A 22543-nucleotide genomic window follows, 5' to 3' on the forward strand; every position below is an offset into this window, starting at 1 on the left:
AATTGTAATGCATGCAACTCTAACATCAAACAAGTTGACATTTTGTCATGCATTATGAATACAGAATTTATAGGAAGTGTTACTGATTATCTGTAAAAATCTCTCTCATCTCATTGGCAGTCCTTTGTTCATGTAATTTATCCTCTCTCTCTCTCTCTCTCTCTCTCTCTCTCTCTCTCTCTCTCTCTCTCTCTCTCTCTCTCTCTCTCTCTCTCTCTGTCCACACCACATGCAAATGCACATGCCACTGGTCAGGAAGCGTGCAAGTGGATAATATGTCAATACCGTAAGTCTGGTGATGAGATTAGGCATTACAGTAAAAGCTCAGGCTGTTCTGCCCCTGACTGTCAGAGTAAAAACCTAACCATGAGAAACCATCATTTGAAACTAGCAATATGCATAACGTACTGCATATATTAATAGTATCATGTACATTTGTCTTGGTATTATTATTATTATTATTATTATTATTATTATTATTATTATTATTATTATTATTATTATTATTTTATTATTATATAATAGTAAATAAAATAATAATAATAATAACAATAATAATAATAATAATTTTTATTATTATTATTAACAAATGCATTTGGTAACAGTTTATAGATTCATTTTGTAAAAAAAATCACAACACTTGCATACCGCTTTTAAGTTTACTTATGGATTGGCTGGAAAAATGATTGCAAACTGAGATTTCCGTCTGTACGTGTCTAATAAAATGAAAATGAAATTGTGTTCACACTGTAAGAGTTTGTGCTGTGAAATAATTGGATTTATTTGACATTTCCACTCCTTGTAATGAGGTTTGCAATATTCAGTCAAACATTAACAAATGGAGTCATTATGCCATCAGCATTATTACACTGTGTTTTCGAGTCTGTCTGAAACGCTGGCACTGATCTCAGCTTGGTGAAGGGGGATGATGCAGCATAGTGACTGTTCCATCTGGTAAGCTTGGCATCCATTTGGTATCCGGTTCTGTGCCTGGTCCGACTCTCTTATCAGCTATCACACAGTCTGTGTGCCTTGTGTAACACATTTAAGACACAACATAAAAATAAGAAGGTAATAAGATGATAGGTTCAGCCATTATAGATGTGTGTATATTGCCAACACATTAATGTATGTGCTTTTCAGCCATACACGTTAAATATATTCAAACATATATTTCATGCATTGTTTCTGATAAATGTGTCTTAGAAATGTATAATAAGCTTAGAGTATCACATTTCTTCAACAAAAGACCATCTGTATTGGGGAAAAGTATATCTGATTGGTGTGAGTCGACAAATCGTGCGGCTGCAACACGTAGCTGCGTCATTGAGTATTATTACTCTCCAAAAGCCAGGCAGGTGCAGCAGCAGTGACAACACCATAGCGGTTGCACGAGTGTGAGCCGACCCCATGGGCCTGATCCTGCGAGATGGAATCCTTTGCAGTTCGTTACAAAACTGACATATTGCTCATTATAAGATTTGCCGTCAGAGCATTCAGAATTAATCTAGCCATTACACAATTATTTCTTTTATTTTACAGCACTGTTGAATTCTCACTTCTGATTGGTGTTGATTCATTTTGTATAACAGCATGTCTCTGACATCGTCAGTGCCAGTAGAAAGCAAATCACCAGTTTCTAAAAATATTCTTGTTTGAATATTTTGTATGGCTTGTTTGATGAAAGCATAAATGGACATTTAATTGTTGATATAGTGAAGTTTTCTATGAGGACATTTTTTTGGAAGGAGTCTTTCATTGTAACAGTCAGAGGAATCGCAGTAAAATACACAGTAACAGGCTTTTGCACATTGCAGTTTTTACAACAAGCTGCAATTTTTTCAAGAACGAGACCTGGAAGTGAATCTTCTTTGAAAGCTCTATTTGAAAAAACACAAATACCTTTTATTTCTCCTAAACTCTGTAGAAATGGATTTATAACATTCAAAGTTTGCCTATGTTTGCATTAAACATCATAGATTTAGGCAGTTAACAAATGTTGAAATGAAAATCAGTCATAGTTATCATGCAGACCTCCTTTATATTTACATTGACAGCATTTTCACACACCTGTAATCAGATTGTAGACAGAAGAAATCTTTGTCTATGAATATATAGCTACTGGTTCACAAGGTCAAAGACTACAAATACCGTCAGTTTAAAAACTCTTGTTAGGAGGTAATATAGCAAAAAAAGCATGCAGACTGATTTTAAGTGCTAGTTTAAATACCTCTTGGTCATGGTCGTTATTATTTTCTGCAAAAAAAAGCACAGTTCAAGAAAACCTGTAGTTTTAAGTAGTTTACAGTATGTAGAAAATGGCAAATTTTCATGATGTGATGGGTTTCACCCATGTGCCACAAACACTATATCGTTATTACATTATATGTCTGCATTACTAAATGATATCTGAGAACATTTCCCTCTTTGAACTTTGCTCTTTAATGGCCATAAGATGACTATAAAGAAATTGTTGTGTTTAATTTCCTATATATAAACTATATATAACTGTGGTGAGTTATGTCTTCCACCGCACTGTGGAAAAGGCTGAAAAATATCATTAATCCGTCACTTCAGAACTACTATGCGGTAAAGAAGGCTGACGCTGACATTTAAGCAGTTGAGGTACAGTAAAAAGAACCTGAAGCCAGAAAGTAGGCAGTAAAGAGTTTACAATGTCAGGATTTCTCAGTTTGATTCAGGACTTTTTACATTTTAAAAATTCATATTATAATATTTTTTTCTGCAATGAAAATAAATAGAAATTTGAAATATTCTTCAAATATTATAATATTGAAATAAATCTGAAATAGCACAAGTTTTTAAAGGGTGTTATGTAGTGCACATAAAGTTAGTACCGACTATTAGCTGTGATAAAATTGGTGCTAATGGGTGAATCTGCGCATGATGAATAGGGGAAATTTCTTAAAAGCAAATGAGATGAAAGTGTAAAAACAGTAGTGACGGCCTCTTTAAGGCACTTAAAGTCCATTGCGTCTGTTAAATAAATCTCAGCCATCAGTTTTTAATGCCAAAAGAGCATTTGGGATGGCGCAAAAGTGTTAGTAAATCTGTCCCATACTTCGCTAGTTGAATATTCTGATTTTCCGGGAGCAGATGGCTCATCAGCAGCACCTTCTCCAAATTCCTCACATGATGCAAAATCACAACCCCTAAAAAGCAGCCATTTATCTTCGCAGCACAGAGCTGCTAGACTGTTTACCATGATGTCAGTCTAAATGGGGATTGAAGTCGCCGCTCATCAGGAGCGACGACAACAGGCGTTTTTTTTTCACCATTTCAGTATATGAAACTTTTTTTGCACTTTTCTGGAAACCAGAATCAACTAAATAACAGTTTATGCTAACAGTTCTAATCAATGTGATTATATTTGTAGTTGGAATTAATGTCTGTCCAGGCTACACACTTACACACACACACACACACACACACACACACACACACACACACACACACACACACACACACACACACACACACACACACACACACGCTTGCCCTTGTGGCTTGCCAGTCACTATTTTGTTCAAGCCTCTGTCAACTGGCAAAGAAATAGCAGGGGCTCTTACAGCTTTCTTCTCGTACCTTGTGACTGGGGCATGTCATGCACTGGCGACTGTATGTACAAATCAACTGCTTGTAAAGCAGCTTTGCCAGTTTTTTCTCATTATCTAAGAATTTCACAATCATGTGTTACAGAGGGGGATCCATGGAAGTGGAACGTACGTACAGTTGACTGAGAGCTGGATCTGGTTTCATTAGGGCTAAAATTCAATAGCAGTGAAAAAGCTTGACTATATATCTAGAAGGATGAACAGTTGTGTATTATGTAATTCATCAGTGGTCTCATCAAGGACACAATGAAAATATTGTGAACCATGGTGTTTAGACTATGTATATTTAAATTATCCTCCTTAGGCATTTTTGGGTGGGTTAAGTATAATAGTTTAATAGTTTGATGTTTTTATCTTGTTCTTGTTCATTACAAAAGCAGTTTCATGTGAACCTTCTACATCATATGTTACAGATGTTCTGGCATAAGCTTAGATATAAATCCAAACTATGGGTATTTTTACACTGTCACTGATGTGCTACAGATAAATCAGCCCCAGACTCACCTCTTCGTACCATTCAGTGTATATAACACAAAAGCCATGCAATAAAAGTAATCTGATGCAACTAGCAAAAATGATTACAACAGTTGTAATGCCCATAATCATTTTTAAATGGTTGTTTGATTTTTTTCTTTGACTTTAACAGTTTACAGCCTTGAGAATACCATTAATGTAAGACAAACTACACACAACACAGTGTGTTGTGTGTGTGTTTCAACTATGACACAGACTCACTTTCTCCTCCAGAGAGAGTCTTATCAAACACGCTATTACTTCCACGTTACTATGACTTGTGTAGTCTTTTTGCTAACACCCTCATCCTCCATAACCATCAAAACCTATTTATGCCACCACAGCCTCACAGCCCATGAATAAGGTGGTGGGGTCTGGGCTGTTTTCTACAATGCTGAAATCTGTCGTTGTTTTAGGAGTGTGTCTGAAGTCGACATTGCTACGTGTACACATTGCTACCCCACTCAGTCCTCCTACGCTTTTACACTTTCACAGTGTTTATGGCTATGTCAGCAAAACCACACTGTTAAGTCACATAGGTGTTGGTTGCATGATGAACCTGTAGCTTTGGACACAACTTGCAAATGCAGTTTGAAGTTTGAATTGCAATTCAAAACAATAAGTCCTTATAATCACAGCTATCCTGGGTGATGTAGTAATGTACGTAATGTACTGTAGTAGTTAACACTGTACCAGTAAGCAATATTTTTTCTTTGGAAGGACACATTTTACAGATTTACAGCTTAATATCTTTCAAAGATGTATTCAGAAATACTGTTTGAATTGGAATATATTCTTGTTAAGAAGTAAATTGTCAAGTTAACACACCCGCCCTTAAGCCATTCCTAAGAAAGTGTGTTTCAGTGGTTTCCTCTTGTCATACCATGCACTGTTGATATGAGCTCTCCTGATGCATTATAAACTAGCTGTCGTAGCCATTCTTAAAATGGTGGCAGGCCAATTTGGAGGGACTGTTGCTAGGCAACCCAACACACCAATTGTGCTCTTTTGTACTATTCTGTTCTCAGACAAATTCATTATGCCACAGTACAAGTATGTTATTGATAGCTGTAGAAGGGGATTTGGACAGATAGCTCATCTGCACCCAAACCCCATAGAGTGTGCTTTAGATAAAATGATGGTTCATGAGCAGGTCAGGCTTGACATCATGATTGCCCCTGATGCCTGTATTACATCACAAAGCACTATGTTACTAGATTGGACATGATGATATTGAACCATGTGTTGTACACACTGGCAATGCATGTGCAGTAGGTTTTACTGACAGAATTGGAAAAGTCTAAACTATAAAAGTTGATCACTTGTAAGAAAGCTGATAGACAATTTTAAGGCCAGCATATATAATGTAGCATCTCTCTGCTAACCTAGTTTATGCATGACATCATGCTGTTAGCACAGTCTGCTCTGGCAGAATTGTGCAGATCATAATCTGCCCTGTGAACTGGAGTATGACCAGGTCACTATTTGGGCAGGAACATGTAAACTGTAAATAATAGAGGTGTAACATTTTTTTCTATTAATTATGCATCTAATGCAACTGTACTGTCCAGCGGTCCCAGTCTATGTAGATGTAACCATATAGCAAACAACCCGATAAATCTGAATTGATACAATTATACATTATATGGTAACACAGCCACATCTAAGAGCTGTTTATAAGCTTTCAAATGAAATCAGCCCCACACTGCGGCGATGTACAGTTTCCTAAAAAGAGGCTGCAGAACATGGCCATTTTAACCAGCTTTGTAGATCTATTTTTTTATTTTATTTGTACATCTATACATTTATTTATTTATTTTTAGATTATGGTGAAACTGTAGTACATTTTGATAACTAGCTTGAGTCTAGTTTTATGCAGACAAAATTCACATTGTGGTGCTTTATTCATGACTCAGAAATACAAATAGTCTTTTCAGTCATATCATTGTTCAATATATACTAAGAATCATATTTAATCCAATTGTAAAGCCAGTCTTGTAAATCCAATTAAATTATGACTGGAAGGTATAATTAACGCTCCAAATAACTAGCAACTATTTCTAAATATCTGTGGAAATCACATATACGGTAGAGATGCACAGGACAGAGACCTGGGTGGAAAACACAGGAAATTTCCTTTAGCCCAGCTGGAGCCAAGCCAATATAGAAAGACTGAATGTTAAGATGGATGAGAACTATCAAACTTCATAAATTAACAAAGAACATTGCTTTTATGCTTTTATACATCGCACTCCATGTTTAAAATGATTGTGTTCTGCTCACCCTCGACTGAACGCTGCATGATTCTTAATGTGCCACACTTTTTGCACTTTAATCTGGCATCCTACTGTTCTCTTGTTTATTTTCTTTATGATTTCAGTCTCCTAACAAGATGGCACACACACACACACACACACACACACACACACACACACACACACACACACACACACACACACACACACACACACACACACACTAAATTTTGCATTAACGTTATGCATGCCACTTTCACTAGTGTCAGTAAAACTACTTAACCTGTGCTTATTATAGTATCTTTAAACAGGTTGCTGATTGAAGGTGAGAATTTTACTCGTTCTTCTGTGTGTTTGTGTGTTTGTTGTAGCCCAACGTGTTAAATCTACCGTAAAAGTTTTGCTGATATCAGCCTAGGAATTTTAGGTTTTACTATTTTTTGTTAAGAAGATTTAAAGACCATATTCCAAATAGCAAACTGCTTCTCAAAGCTCTCATGTTTTTCATTTTGCTTAGGTGTGATAGCATATTTTCCATCACTGCCAGATGTCTGACTGCCTGAAAATAAACTTTTACACTTCGGAACAAAATAATGGATGCCGCTGATTTAATTTTAACTGTGGAAATGTTAGCCATCAGTGAGAAAATATGCAAATATGGTGAATAACTGACTGAGACTGAGCTGATGACGTTAAATTTCATGTACTTTTGTGTGCCTTTGAAACTGTTTCATATCCTGTGGAAAGTAACAGTGGGCAGTGAGCTCAATCACAGTTAGGTGCTGGAGGTTTTTGTGACTTTATCTCTCGTACTGTTGGCTTGAACACGTTACTGATAATTGTGTTAACATCAGCAACATACAGAAGCTAATCCTGCCTGAAGTTCTCCTCACACAACCATGACATAATTAATTCTGTATTGCAGTAAATATCTGTGTACAGGCATTTCTGTAGATTTTGTAAAGTCAGTATATACCGCAGGTGTAGAGTTTGCGGTTTTGTGTGTGTGTGTGTGTGTGTGTGTGTGTGTGTGTGTGTTTGAACCTAGGTTTGAAGTATTTTCTACTTCCAAATGTTTACACATACAGAGCAACTGATTATATACAGTGGTGTGAAAAAGTGTTGGCCCCCATTTTTTTGCACGTTTGTCACACTTTAATGTTTCAGATCATCAACCAAATTTAAAAATTAGTCAAATATAACACAAGAAAACACAACATGCCGTTTTTAAATGAAGGTTTTTATTAATAAAGGAAAACAAAATACAAACCTACATGGCCATGTGCGAAAAACTGTTAGGGCCACCCTTAGCAGCATGAACTGCAATCAGGCATTTGCGATAACTTGCACTGAGTCAGTTTCAGCACTGTGGAGAAATTTTGGTCCACTCATCTTTGCAGAATTGTTGTAATTCTGCTACATTGGAGGTGTTTCAAACATGAACTACCTTTTAAGGTCATGCCACAGCATCTCAATAGGATTCAGGTCAGGACTTTGACTATTCCACTCCAAAGTCTTCATTTTGTTTTTCTTCAGCCATTCAGAGGTGGACTTGCTGATGTGTTTTGGATCATTGTCCTGCTACAGAACCCAAGTTTCCTTCAGCTTGAACAGATGGCACGCACATTGTCCTTCATGGTTTTTTTTAGACAAGCAAGTCTTCCAGGTCCTGAAGAATGCAAAACAGCCCCAGACCCTCACACTATGACCACCATATTTTACTGTTGGTATGATTTCTTTTTCTGAAATGCAGTGTTACTTTTATGCCAGATGTAATGGGACACACACCTTCCAAAAAGTTAAACTTTTCTCTTGTCAGTCCACAGAGTATTTTCCCAAAAGTCTTGGGGATCATCAAGATGTTTCCTGGCTGAGACAAAATCTGAGACGAGCCTTTATGTTCTTTTTGCTCAGCAGCAGTTTTTATCATTATTTTATTTGGGCTAAGCAATTCCCAAATAGTGTTGTTAGTTAGAATACACCATATTAACTGTTCTTGTTTGATTAGCAATGCAAAATAGTCTTCATCCTAAAAACTATCTGTGTTCTCACAGTTGCACAGCAGTAATAGTTGGGTGTTACCAACTTGTCCAACTGAGGGGGCTTTAGGTATTTTTATTGCATTTATTAAAAGAAACAACAATAATGTCGATAATGACTTTTACATATGTTTCAGTTGAACATGGTATAAATATTGGTTATTAATTTTAATTGATTTTATTTGAAACCATTTGAACGAGTTCAAATGCTGCAGAATCACTTGTGCTTCAAATTACAATGAGCAAAAAGTCAATAGTCATAGAAATTTTTTTGTACTCACTTTCTTCGAAATTATTTTTATCACAAGACAGTACTTTCAAGCACATTATTCCATAAGGTAATGCATTAAAGGAAATTTAGCCGATATCAGTTTTTGTTAGATCAGAGATTTCTTTTGTCATAAGCCTTGATGGATCATCTATTAGCACAGCTGGGATGAATTGCTAGGATGAAAAGCGAACTTTGTAAAAATCCTGAGCCTCATAATAACAATGACTGTTTTGCATAAAAAGAGCAATTGCCATTTTGAATCCAGACAATACCAAAGCCATCTACGGCACTGGCTTAGTTCCCTGAATGATTACATTATTTTTGACATTCTGTCAGTCAGATTGACATTAATTTTGGGTGTCTGTGAGCTCATGTATGCAGAAGGGGGAAACAATTGTGGAGTTAAATTTTGGGAAAGTTTCTGGACAGTTAGTATAGCTGTGCTTTAATTGGGATCCATGAAGTATAATCACAGAGAAGTGTTTTTTTTGTTACAGTAGTAGAAACAAATACAAATACAAGGTCAACAACGTTAAACAACAGGTAAATAACATCAAATCAGACCTACAGTAATATTCTTTAGGTAATACAAAGATTCCTGACTTAAATAAGTAGCTGGAAAATAATTTGGTTTGGACAGTTTATTTTACAGCTAAAGAGATAGCAAGATGGTTTTTCCTGTGATTAAACACTTGGGTCGAAGTACCAGCTGTTATCAGCTGTCCAGAACACAGCTGTCTGAAGTAGCTAGAGCTTTCCTTAAACAACTTCAGGTTCCTTAAATAATGTCAGGATTATGAGATCTACACTAGAATCGCAGGTAATAGACTAAAACACATGGCACTTGTGGAACTACAGTATCTTGCTATTTAGCTGTGTATTACATATATACTGTATATTAGCCCTGGAGGGATATTTTGTTCAGCACTTTGCATAGCTATGATACTGACTCTGAGGCAGACAGAAGATATTTTTGCACCTCTGTGTGTAGATGTTGTAGTCTGAATTGTGGACATTTTGTTGCTCATTGCAATTAACTTTTTGTGTATCAGTAGTTGAGCTATAAGCAGATTTCATGTTTTCTTCAATCATTAATTAGTGGTGTCTCTCAGTATCTATGTGTTATTTGTTGTTGATTTGTGCTTTTTTACACAGCAAATCATGTTTATTTTCACAACCTTAATTTTGCTTTTTAAATTAAAAGCCTAAGGTATTTACTCACATAGCAGGGAAATTGTAGCAAGGCATCCAGCTATTAACCTGGGGAGTGCTCCAGAGATTATATTTTTATAAAGCCAATTTGGCACAGACTACAGTGACAGTGACTACAGTATGCTCTATGCCATGTTTTTGGTACTGTGACTGCTAGAGTTAAGATGTTTTTCTGACGTTGTCCGTTTTTATTTAATGTATATTTCTATATATTTTGAAACAACATACAAAATTAAGCAAATAATATTTTTTGCTGTTCAAAATTTGTTTTGGATGTGTGGTTTTTTTTTTTTTTTTTTTGGATGTGTGTGCTTTTTTTATTTTTTATTTGATCAACTCATGATGATCTGCTTTTCTCACATTGGTCCTGAACCATTTTATTCCATCATTCTTTATAAAGCCCATTATTCAGTAATTACTGATTTTTTTTCAGTCACTACAGTAAAATGTCAATGTCTAATTGACAATAAAAGGTAGAAAAGGTATATAATTATTCTTGGAGTTAAAGGGATTAAAAGACACCAAAAGGAAATACTGTTTAATATTATAGAGTTAAGTTGAGAAGATTGCTAGCACTATTGTGTATGAACAATGCTGCAGCAGCACTTAGCTGCCAAAAACTAAGGAGATACTGCATCAGTCTAACCTATTGTTTTTTTGTTGTGAATGGCTTGATGTACTGAACCGAAACTATAAAAATGTTGCACTGTTTGTAGGTCAGTACATTTAAAATCTGTGTTCCTCTTCCTATTTCTGACAGGAATTTTGTTTACTAAGAAAGGATAAGGCTGGTCTTAAATGAGACATAAAGTCCAGCACTTACTGTTCTATGTATCAGGGAGAATTAAATGGAACATAAGCTTAAAGTTAGCATATGAAACCAGAAAATCGATATTAGCCATTGACCACTGAGCCGTTACTCTACCTGCATGCTCATGTCGGTCATCACCCAGAGCTAAATGCAGTCTTACATCAGGGTCCAGTATCAAAAACACCCACTCTGTTTAGAAATATTAGTGAACCTGAAAAGTTAATATTTAGCTTTAGCATTAATTGTACTGTAAACAATATCCCAAGAGCTTTTTTTTGGAACGATCCGCGGAAGAGGAATCTGGCTGCAGATGGTCTGGGGTTTATGTAGCTACTGTCTTTGTATGGGCACATTTCAGCTAAGTGCCCTCATTCTGGTTGCAGCAGGTCAGTGGGATATTAGGTCATGCTTGCATAATAGACATAGACATTCTGGAATTACTGTCTGCTTTACTTTGATTGATATGGCAACAGGCTTTGCAACTGACTTGCGTTTCTCTTTTTCCCTTTAAAGTTCACTTACCCCTTCACTGTGTTTCTCCCTCTGTCTAGGTCTGACTGCAACCTGAAGGCTACCTTCTTGTAAAAGACATGGACTAAAGAAGAAGAGTTTGTGTGTGTGTGTGTGTGTGTGTGTGTGTGTGTGTGTGTGTGTGTGTGTGTGTGTGTGTGTGTGTGTGTGTGTGAGAGAGAGTGGTGTGTGGCGTGTGTTTGTGTGTGTATGTGAAAGCCTCTGGAGATAACCATGGTGGTGAGGTGGTTGCTGAAGACATCCCACTAAAGACAACAAACCAACAGAAAGTAAGACTGTAAATTCTTACACAGATACAGTACATAATATTTTAAATGGTGGTGTTGTGAAAATAGTAGTTATGTACTGAGGTATATGTGGGTACTATTCATTTCTGCTTGCAGTTGATTGTAAAAATTTACATACAGTGCCTTTCATAAGTATCCACCCCTGATCTTTTCTATATTTTTGCTACATCCGGAAGCTGAACTGGACCTAATTGGGATTTTTATGAAAATATGATAGCATATTAAGGTGCAAATTGTTTTTTTATTGTCACTTAAAGGTTAATGAAAATAAAAAGCAGGCATTTATTGCTCACTCCACTGGAGCAGTGATTAGTAGTACTTACTTTTGTTACAATTACAGCAGCCTGACTACTTTAACCTAACTGCATCCCAACAACATGATGCTACCTCCACCATGCTTCATCCTGTGTTTTTGTATTGAGCAGTATTAGGTTTAGATTAACTTCATCCTTATTAGACCAGACAAGACAAGGAAGTTAGTAACATGGGCTAGGCTTAAATGAAAGACAGAATCTTCCTTACATTATTTTTAATATTATCATAGTGTATAAGTGAGTTATCCTGTTAGGAATATTAGGTTGTTATTGATTTATTTGTGGCTTGAAGGCTTACTTGGTGGAAAATTTCTTGCCCAATATATTGTCCCAGAATTTAACCATAATGCCACTCATTGGACAAAAGTTGTTGCAAAGCATAGACAACAAGGTCTAAGTCCTGTTCAATCTCAGAAATGTTTAATGTCAACATTAACCCCAAAGTTTATACCAACAGTTTAAGCCTGGGCTTGCTGGAGACTTTTCCTTAATAGCTTGAGTGCTTTTCTGAACTCCTTTGCTTACATGCCATTGCTCACATAACACAATGCAAATGGTGATGCAATTGTGGCAACTGGGCCAGCTAATCTACTGCTAAAGTCGAGCAATGTCTGATTAATAATGCATAGGATAAGGAGATGAAATATTATCACTTTGTGCAAGAGAGCCACATATCATTTTTCTGTGTATAACATTTCCTTGTAGGAGGTTGCTTTTTGTGGAGAGTGAAGCTTGAAACTTGAGTCTGCGGATTTTGATCTATAAACAGAAGTGTTATTTTATTAGCTCTGTTTATGCAAAGGAAGAATGGATCACGAGGAAACATGGATTGCAGACACCTAATATTTGCCTTTAATAGGAAAAAATCTCAGAATTTACATGCTGAGTAGGACTTCTGCGATGCCTAATTCGGCTGCTATGTCAGACGGGAAGGCACAAAAGATCTGATACTTCTAAACAGTATTATAAGTTTTATAACTGTTCAGAACTACATAGATGCTGATCTAGCATTATTTCTCTAACTGTGTTCCATGTACTAATCAAATCCATAGCCTAGAACACAGAATAGCACGTCTTAGTTAAATACATTTAATGTCCTGTGTCCAGGATTGTACATTTTGGTGGGTTCTGTACTCTAGCGAATAAAATTCACCCTCATTTCACGTTCTTTAAATTACTCCTATTCTAATGCCCTATTGCTGCTCATAATACTCTATTCTGTTCAAAGTCTGTTCACAACCACTGTTTACTCTGATTAGTCCAGTATATCAGTAATTAGGTTAGTAATCTCTTCATGAATAATGCTTTTTTAAAAGGCGATGTAAAGGCAGTGATCATAGTTACCAAGTATTAGCAACGGTCCATTTAACAGCCGCCTGGGCATTATTAGAGGACTTTAAAGTACTGTGTATCAAGAGAGTTTAACTAAAGTACACTGAAATATTAGACAACATCAGGAAACTATGTATTATGGTACATAGATGTTTTAATTTCATTTCTAGGAACTAGGCATTAAAATGAAAAACAGTTTTATATCATTTTAATAATACATGAAGTTATGTATAGCATAACATTTTCATTATAGCATGAATTTTTTTTTTAATAATAACAAGATAAAAGGTCAGGCAAATAACACATACAGTATCATTCACACAATTTTGTCTTTGTAGATCACTTATAATGCATTCACTAACTGCATACATGATTAAGGGTTCTTAGAATTGCACAAACGTCCTAAATAAATTGAGATTTTCCTACCTATCTTGCCTAAAAATGTATTTAAATCTATTTTCCTGTTTAAACATGCCACTATATTGTAGTATAAAATATGTATTTCTGTTTCTTGTTTATCCAAACATCTGTCCAGATATGAGGTATTTCATGTCTTCTAAATACTTTATACTTAAATAACTTTACCTTTTTTTAGTTAACTTGTTCTTTGGAAATTTAGCACACACTTACATGATTAATGTTCCAGCATTAAAGAGGTATAAGATATCTTTGTATTTACAGAATAAAAGTAATACTTTTGTATCATAGGAGACTGTACAGTAAATAGCAAAGATTACGCAAGTGGGTACCCTGCCTTCGGGCAGAATACAGATCCATTCATGCTCCACTGATTGTATCATCCTCAATTCAGCATCAGTTCACACATATCACACACATATTTCTATAATGATGCTTAGAATAGGAACCTTTAATTCTGAGATCCACATAGTACTGACCAGGGGACAGTTTTTTTTTTGTTTTGTGGGTGGGTGGGGGTGGGGGTGGGGGTGTGGGCTTGGGGGTCCATTAAAAACCTTGATAAGGTCTCAGATCAACAGATCTAATCTGAAAGGCTTACTATAAAAACCCCTTGAAAAAAGCATTTCACATGATGTTCTGTATCATACTGTCACACTGATCACATGCACACACACATTCCTGAAGTCTTTTTGCCAGTATATTTGCTTATTTGTTATTCTGGTGCAGTTATTTGTCATGGGCACAATATTTCATAACTAACGGAATGTTAAGATTTTATAGCAGGCTAATAGTGGGCAATGCTAGCAGGCTAATCTTGATGCGCTTGTAGCCTGATCGTACAGTACATGCTGTTGTTTTAACAGCAATTTTGTTTTATTTTATGTAGTTTTATGATGTTTATTTTAACTTAATTGTATTTCATGTGGAAAAATTGTCCATAGTGTGTGATTGCGTGAGTGAATGAGAGTGTGTGTGTGCCCTGTGATGGGTTGGCACTCCGTCCAGGGTGTATCCTGCCTTGATGCCCGATGACGCCTGAGATAGGCACAGGCTCCCCGTGACCCGAGGTAGTTCGGATAAAGCGGTAGAAAATGAATGAATGAATGAATGAATGAATGTATTTCATGTCATTTTCAGTGATAGATCTGGTGTTATTTCGATTGAGCAGGAAAACTATTGAAGCAAACAACGGGGCAACAATCACAATCAAATTTCTCTATAGCCACAGATACTGATTTTCACTGCGTTTTCCAAAAGCATTATAAAATGTAATTGTTACACATACCAACCAATAGGGTGTATGTACAGAAGAACATGTAATCCTCATAGGGGTGTATCTGTGTCTGCCTGTTGTCTTATCATAAGTAAAAAAGCTGTTTGCCCTGATAGTGTGAGTATGTGAGCATGTCACAAGCAGCAGCACTGTTATAGGAATTAAATAAAGTATACACTTGCTGGCCAATTAACCACACCATGTTGGTTCATCACGTAGGTGTACAGTCAAACCCTATTCCTATTTTTATAATTGTGTCAGGTTTAGACCAGTTTTTGCGACTATTTCCAAATCCAGTAGCAAACTGTAAGCATTTACAGTGTACATTTATCACTATCATATTATTTAGGTAGTGATAAATGGTAGTGATAGGGCTGATAAACTTTACAACAAACTAAGAAACAGATGGGCTGTAGTTAGTAATTGTACCTATAGTGCATTTAGTTGATTCTACCTGTATGCTAGATTTGTGGTAACTTGTGGTAAATAAGTGTGTGTGCAGTGTTTGTGGCCAGTTGAGCTGTTTCATCTCTGTGGGTGCTGGGCAGTGAGTCTCACATTCCTCTCATTCTTATGTCATGCTCCATAAGTGATGGCAGGCTTGCCAGCTGGCTGACACACACAGAGACACACAGACAAAAGCCTCTGTTATTGTAGCACAGCCGTAGGTGTTGCCTTACTGCCCAGGAAGGCTTGGTTTGGGCCGTTCTGACCTCATCAGAGCCAAACAGCGTGGCATTTCAGCAAGAACAAACACAAGGGCTCGGACTGAGTGTCCCAGTCAGAGTGGGCTACTGCAGGATGGCACACACACAGTGAGGATTGTTAGTGGAGGGAATGATAATCAGAAAGTACTGTCCACAGCTAAACTGGGAGCACAGACTGGAACATCACATCATCCTGCCTGCTGCCTGACTCATTCACTCTGGCAGAGGTGTGTGTGTGTGTGTGTGTGTGTGTGTGTGTGTGTGTGTGTGTGTGTGTGTGTGTGTGTGTGTGTGTGTGTGTGTGTGTGTGTGTGTGTGAGAGAGAGAGAGAGAGAGAGAGAGAGAGAGAGAGAGAGAGAGGAGGAGTTCTTGACATTCTGTATCTCCTACCTATCTTGCTATGGCTTTGGTCATCTGAGGAACACTGTCATGTCTGATATCACTATCCAAACATTTTTCAGACACATCAGAAATGCCAGGGCTATAATTAACCAGTCCCTAGTGCATGAAAAAAGAGTGACATTTGTCATGAAGACAAAAGCTAAGATCTATCTTTCCCATTTCTCTCTCTCTCTCTCTCTCTCTCTCTCTCTCTCTCTCTCTCTCTCTCTCTCTCTCTCTCTCTCTCTCTCTTTCCCTGTAGATGAGTGCGTGAAGCTCTGGCTACCACCAAGGCCACTGCTGCAGGCTGGACAGCGCAGCCACATGATCACATGACTCTGGACATGGATGCGGTCCTGTCAGACTTTGTTCGGTCCACAGGGGCAGAACCTGGTCTGGCACGTGACCTGCTGGAGGGTAAGATATTTTTATTTTAAATTGTACTAAAAAGGTAATATCAAAATGGTTTTGTTTCCATTAAAAGTGAAGATTTCTTCGAATTTGCTGAATTCATGTTCTTGCAAAATGGGGTGTCACAATCAAAGTCTAAAGTAAGACTAAGCCAGATTTAAACCTCAAAAAATTAAGCTCATTGATCTGATTGTTCATTTTAGTAGCAAATTAGTAGAAGATGGTACAGCAACAGAAAACTTTTATCTACTGAACCTAAATGCTCATATAGTCAGCTAGGCATTTTAGCTTACAAAGAATTTACTTTTGCTTATTTATTTACTGAGAATTTAATGATGCAGATTATAATTCAAATGCAGAACACAAAACACTACAAATTAGTACAAGCATATAACTAACAACAACATAATGCAATGTGAAGGGTGGTGGTGCAGGGTGGAGTTGGATTATAAGGAGAATTCGAGAGCATTTTAAATGCAAATTTATAGATAATCGAACACATGGTTCTTTATATGGCAAAAGGTGTAAAGAAGTCACTAGGCCATTTAAAGTTTCTTTGGCATATGATAAAACATTTATATGAGATAAACAATTTAAATTTTTTCATTATTATGAATAATTAAATTTTATATGGTGTTACTGCTTTAGAATGACATGTGAAAGGGCAGTAACTACACCAGAAAAAAAAAAATAAATTGTAATAACTGACATTTAAGATGATTTATATTGTAGAAAACTTCCTCATTGTTGTCTGCATACTAAAAAGCACCCGATGTGGCCTTTTGTGTGTTTTAGATGTAATCGTAGCAGCAATAAGTGAACTGTTTTATTCTCCACTCTGCTTTGTTCAGTTCTGTAAATTGTGTCAGCAGTGGGCTATGACTGTGGAAAATAGTTTCCTTTGGCTAAGCTAACAATAATGAGCCATGTGATGCAGTGCAGGGCAGTGATGGATGGCTCTGTTTGCTCAGCTCCAGAGACTTCTCTAGTGCTCTGACTGACTTCAGGCCTCTGTGTGTGCAGCTTTCAGACCAGTAGTACTGAATGTCTCACGAGTGAATGTTTCAGCTGTTGTCTCATAGCATCAAAACTTCCGCTGAAGATGAATTTGAAAGGCTGATTGGAAAGGAGATACTAGATTTATAATAATAATAATAATAATCATAATCATAATCATAATAATAATCATAATAATAATCCACTAGTTGGGTTGTTATGATAGTTATTATATTGTTTATATGTAAGTCTGCTTTCTCGTTGCAGTGTTTTGACATTTATTTTTAAAATGAAATGAATAGGTTGCCCTGTTGGCCTTCATTTGACATCTGTAATTTAACAATTGGGTATGCACAGAGCATCAGCTGGGTTTGTTGTTCACACACTGTTCATTATATACTGCTTTTGAGTGGTGCTTAGAATAAGTACTATGCATAGGATGCCAATTGCCATCAATGTTTTTATCAAAAATGGTTGAGACAGAAAGGCCTGTCTTGTTTTCACTGCAATAGATATATGAATCACAAGCAGTTGGAGAAAAAAAAATATATAAACTTTGCCTTTAAGATTCATTACTTATGTGAACAATGGAATTCTAGAACATGTTATGTTTATACACATATCACAACAGTGCTTGTTGGGTTGTTGTGTTTTTGACTCTGTCCATGTGAGCCAGTTTCTCCTGCAGTGTGTTAGACTGAAGCTTGGAGGAGTTCTCTGGTCTTCTGGTTCTCTGATGGTGAGGGAGGTTCACCCATGCTGGGACATCGAGCTGATTTAACACTGCATGTGATGGCTTTACGAGCCTGCTCCCCAGGGAGACCGTTGTGCCCGTTCAATAGAACTCATTCAGAAGCGGAGATTTGCTGGCACTGGTGCAGAAAGCATGGACATAAAAATATGCACCCTTTTTTAAAAAGACAAGTAGTACTGTTGTTGACAAAAGTGAAAGGAGAAGCAAGGCCCAGACTTTCTGTTGGTAAATTACTGGAGATGAGATGGGTGTTATTCAGGGTATTTGGACTGTCTGTGCTTGTCCAGGTCTTATTCAACGCTTTCTCAACTGGTTCTGACGATAGGTCTTTGATGTTCTGTTAGTGTTCTTTGTGATACCTCCGTGGTCCTTGCTTGACTTATCAGAGGTAAATCAGTGTAAGGTTTTCAGAACACCTACTATGGTGGTATCTCTCAGGCTTGTCTGAAAGTTCAGCTGGCTTGTAGCTGCTATCATCTTTATGTGCCAAAGCAAGTCAGCATTGGGTCAGTTTGACGCTTTGCTGCAGTAACATTAGTAAGAAATTAGACTTCAATTATACATTCTGCTTCGACCTTGGCTCATGATTAAAAAATAAATAAATTATATATATATATATATATATATATATATATATATATAAAATCACATTTAAGTATGTCTAATATAAATTTTTGTATAATAACCTTTTTTTTTACTATATTTTTTATGTTCTGTTAAGTGTCTATTGCTAAAATTGCTATACAAATAAAATTGAATTGAACTGAGTTGAACTATAGACATGAATCTGACAGTGCAAGCAAATAGAACTTAGTATATTTCTGTCACAGTATACGTTACATTATTTGCAATGTAATAAGATTGCTTCAAACCTGGAATGTTGGCATAGAACTAAGTGACATACGTCCAACCTTTCAGTCCAGTTACATGAATCTGACATTTAAAATGGTATGTTTTCCCTCATAATTCTTAGAGCGAAAATTTCCCCTAGGATTATGCAATATGCTGAATAAGACAGGGCTGAATGTGCTGCATGTACTGTAGCAGGAACTTCCTTAGTCAGCTGTGTTTCTTTCCATGTGACAATCTTTTTAAAAACTCTTTCTAGAGACTGCATTTTGCCTTTTGCTGTGACAGTCTCTTTCTTGTGGGGTCTGATCTAAGTGTAGCCTTGATCGTACCATAACTATGATGTGACAGGTCACAGAACTGACCTGAAGTCAGCAGATAAGCACATATGCACATTCCTAAATCCCTCCATGCAGAGCTGAAAGACTTTGGGCTGCTGTTGTGTATGCCTCTGTTTATGATTAGCAATTTGTTAATTAGCTTTTAATGAGCCTTACCGCTGACATTTCACAGTGATGACAACTGAACAAGTCAAGTTCATGAATGAAAAAGGCTATAAAATCATACAAGGAGGTCCATAAACATATGTGTAGTGATATCATGAGATTTAATAGGAATAGCCCAGACCGAGTCATAAAATGCTGATAAGTTAAATCCTTATTATTCCATACTTTTTTTTTTTTGTGGTCATTTCCATTCATCACAGAAAGATAATTTCCTATGATTCAGTTATGCAAACTGTCCCCCACAAAATAAAAAACAAAAAAAACAATGAGATGAGCCACTTCCTGGAAACCATAACGCTGAAGTGTTGTTATTATCAAGCTTGCACTCTAGAGACCTCAGTGGAAAGAGAAAGAGGGCCGTATACAATTTTCTGTCTGTGTCATATGCACATGAGTCAGAGCAGAGTGATAGTGAAGCGATGTGGAGAATAACACCAATGAAAAAAATAGAATGCACAGACTGCATAGAGTGATCCTATTATGCAAAGGACGCAGGTAGCTTTACCTCTGTGGCCTGCACCATCAGCTGCATTCAGCATGCAGTCACACTCATAACATATACATATCCAACATTCATACTGGGATCAGAGCTGTTCAGCCCTGGTTAGGGAGTACATATTTATTTTATGCGGTCCTCTTGAGCTCACTGTATACAAATGTGTGTGTGGGTGGATGTGTGTGCACGGTGTGCTTAAGCTGGGGGTTGAAGAAGGCTCAGCAGGTCTGTGGGTGTTGACTAGCAGCAGATGTATGCATGCTTAGCACTGATTACATGCTGGATCCCCCATGGAGACACAATCAAGAGTGCTGAATGAAGTCACCCTTCACTTCTCCTTGTAATCTCAAGGTCACCGGAGCCGTTTGTGTCCTACACTGGAGCTCTCACTCTGATTGGAGGTTTCACTCAAATAATACATAATCAATGTCGATTAGACTCCCAGAGCTCCCTAAGACTGGACCAGACAAGGTTAATACTGATTAGTATGTGTGCCATGCTGAGCTTAAGGTTTGTAGTTTTAAGGTTGAAAAATCTAGTCTCGGCTGTCGCCTCATTTTAGCCGTTTCTGTCAGCATGAATCATTAGTCTAGAATCAGTGCTTTTTAGGGAAACACTCTGAGTATGCAATCAGCTCAGGCTAGTCTCCCCACACTGTGCTGTCAGATGCCTCATGAAGTGTGTGGAACAGAGACTCACATCACCAAGCCTCCTCTTTATGTTCACTAACCATATCAGAAAATTTTGCCTCACTCCATTAGGTCACTTGTCTCTTGCTGATTGTTTGTCTGTCTCTCTGCGAGGCATTTTCTGTTGGACGAGTCTACAGACTCTCAGACACACAATGTTCCTGTTACATTAGCACTTTTGTCATCCTACAGTATTTGTACACCACACTAATTTGCATTTACTCTAATAGATGACGTACAGGCATGCTGGAAAACCTGCTCCACCTTTGTGCTTCTAGGTTGCGAAGTGATTTTAAGAAAGGTTTTTTAATTAGTTTTAGATAAGATGGAGTTTAGTACATAGGTCTGATTAGGTTAATTTAGTATCTTTCATGATGTGTGTCGTCAGTGGATATGATGTGTTCAATGTCACCCTCCAGTGGACATCAGAAGTACTACAGCTCTTTAATTTTCATTTCACATATCTTTTACTGCTACATGCAAAGAAATTAGAGAAAGAAATGAAAAAAATATTTACTTGACATGTCATTTATGTAATCTATAAGATATTGTCATTTAAAAAAAAATACTTAATTTGTTTTCTACTAGATTTTTTTTCTACTAGAGTTTTTTTGTTGCTGTGGGTTCTTCCACTGCATTGTACCGCTGTCTTTGTGTAGATAAAAAAGCAAGTGTTACTCAATAACGAACAGACTTTGTGAATGTCAGTGTCTTTTAGCTGACTGCATTCATTAGACACCTGAGCCCCAAAAAACTTGCTGTTTTCTTGTAGTCAGTATTTTCTCAAGCAGAAATTAATCTCTTGGTACTTACTACCATATTGATGTACTTTAGTGTGCTGGTTGTGTTCCTGATTCTGTTTCTGTAATATTGCACCATTTCATAGAAAAATTAGGCAGAAGAGCTGTTAAAAAATTTCAACCTCTTGAGACTATATTGCTCTCTGAGCTGCAGAGTGCATGTGTACATGTATTGAAAGTGCTGAATGGCCTTTCGACTAAACTGTAAATTCTCTTTTAAAAATGTTTGGCTTCTCAGCGGATGCAAAAATCTATAAAAGGAATAGGATTTGCATTGATTCATGTGGCGTCTCATAGTTTGCACTGGGAGAGGTTTACATATCTATTTATTTTTTGCTTCTGAACTGTGGTTCTGAGTTTTTAGTCAGTGATGCAGAGAGAATATTGTGTCTTGTAGAGTAGGGCATTTAATTGGGTAAGGTGACGTCAGACTGTCATTTTTCACACTAGCTTACACACTTGCACACATATAGACTGCAGTGTTGTCTCTCCGAGGCTCATCTTAGTTGGCTGGGTTGAGAAAATATTTCTCTCTGCAGTAGAGTAGTGTGAAGGAATGAGGTCTATAAAAAGAGTTCTTTCTGACCCGCTTCTCTCTGCCCTGGAAGCACTGTCTGTCACTAAGATAAGAACACAGCTGGAGGAGGAGGGAGCAGCCGGTTGTGTGTGTGTGTGTGTGTGTGTGTGTGTGTGTGTGTGTGTGTGTGTGTGTGTGTGTGTGTGTGTGTGTGTGTGTGTTTCTGTGCGGGCGAGTGTTTATGTATGTATGTGTGTGTTTGTGGATGTTGAGGTAAGTGTCACTTCCAATTACAAGGCCTCTTTCTTCGTGTTGAAGCTCACTGGACCCTGAGACCTCGCCAGTGTGCTGCCTGATACGTACCTTCCTATATGTATTCATGATATTATTCAATAGCCACTACGTCAGAAAAGTGTAGGCTTTAATGGTCCGGATGTTAAAGCAGACACATTAGCACTGAAAACTAGCACTAGTCTTTCTTCCTGTTGAGCGTGCTATGAAGCAGAACTCTATTGTTGGAGTTTGATGAAGTCTTTAAGCATTT

General features: G+C 37.1%; 1 protein-coding gene across 1 annotated transcript in view; it reads left to right on the plus strand.

Annotated features, from left to right (window-relative positions):
• otud7a (OTU deubiquitinase 7A) overlaps window positions 1–22543 on the plus strand; it is a 60706-nt gene that overhangs the window by 17862 nt on the left and 20301 nt on the right. Inside the window, exons 2-3 of the mRNA XM_027173433.2 lie at window positions 11288–11536; window positions 16244–16398. Of these exons, the coding sequence (XP_027029234.2) occupies window positions 16314–16398 (85 nt within the window). The 5' untranslated portion in view covers window positions 11288–11536; window positions 16244–16313. The remainder of the gene's footprint in view (window positions 1–11287; window positions 11537–16243; window positions 16399–22543) is intronic.

Source organism: Tachysurus fulvidraco, chromosome 10 (assembly GCF_022655615.1).
Source record: "Tachysurus fulvidraco isolate hzauxx_2018 chromosome 10, HZAU_PFXX_2.0, whole genome shotgun sequence".
NCBI lineage: Eukaryota > Metazoa > Chordata > Actinopteri > Siluriformes > Bagridae > Tachysurus > Tachysurus fulvidraco.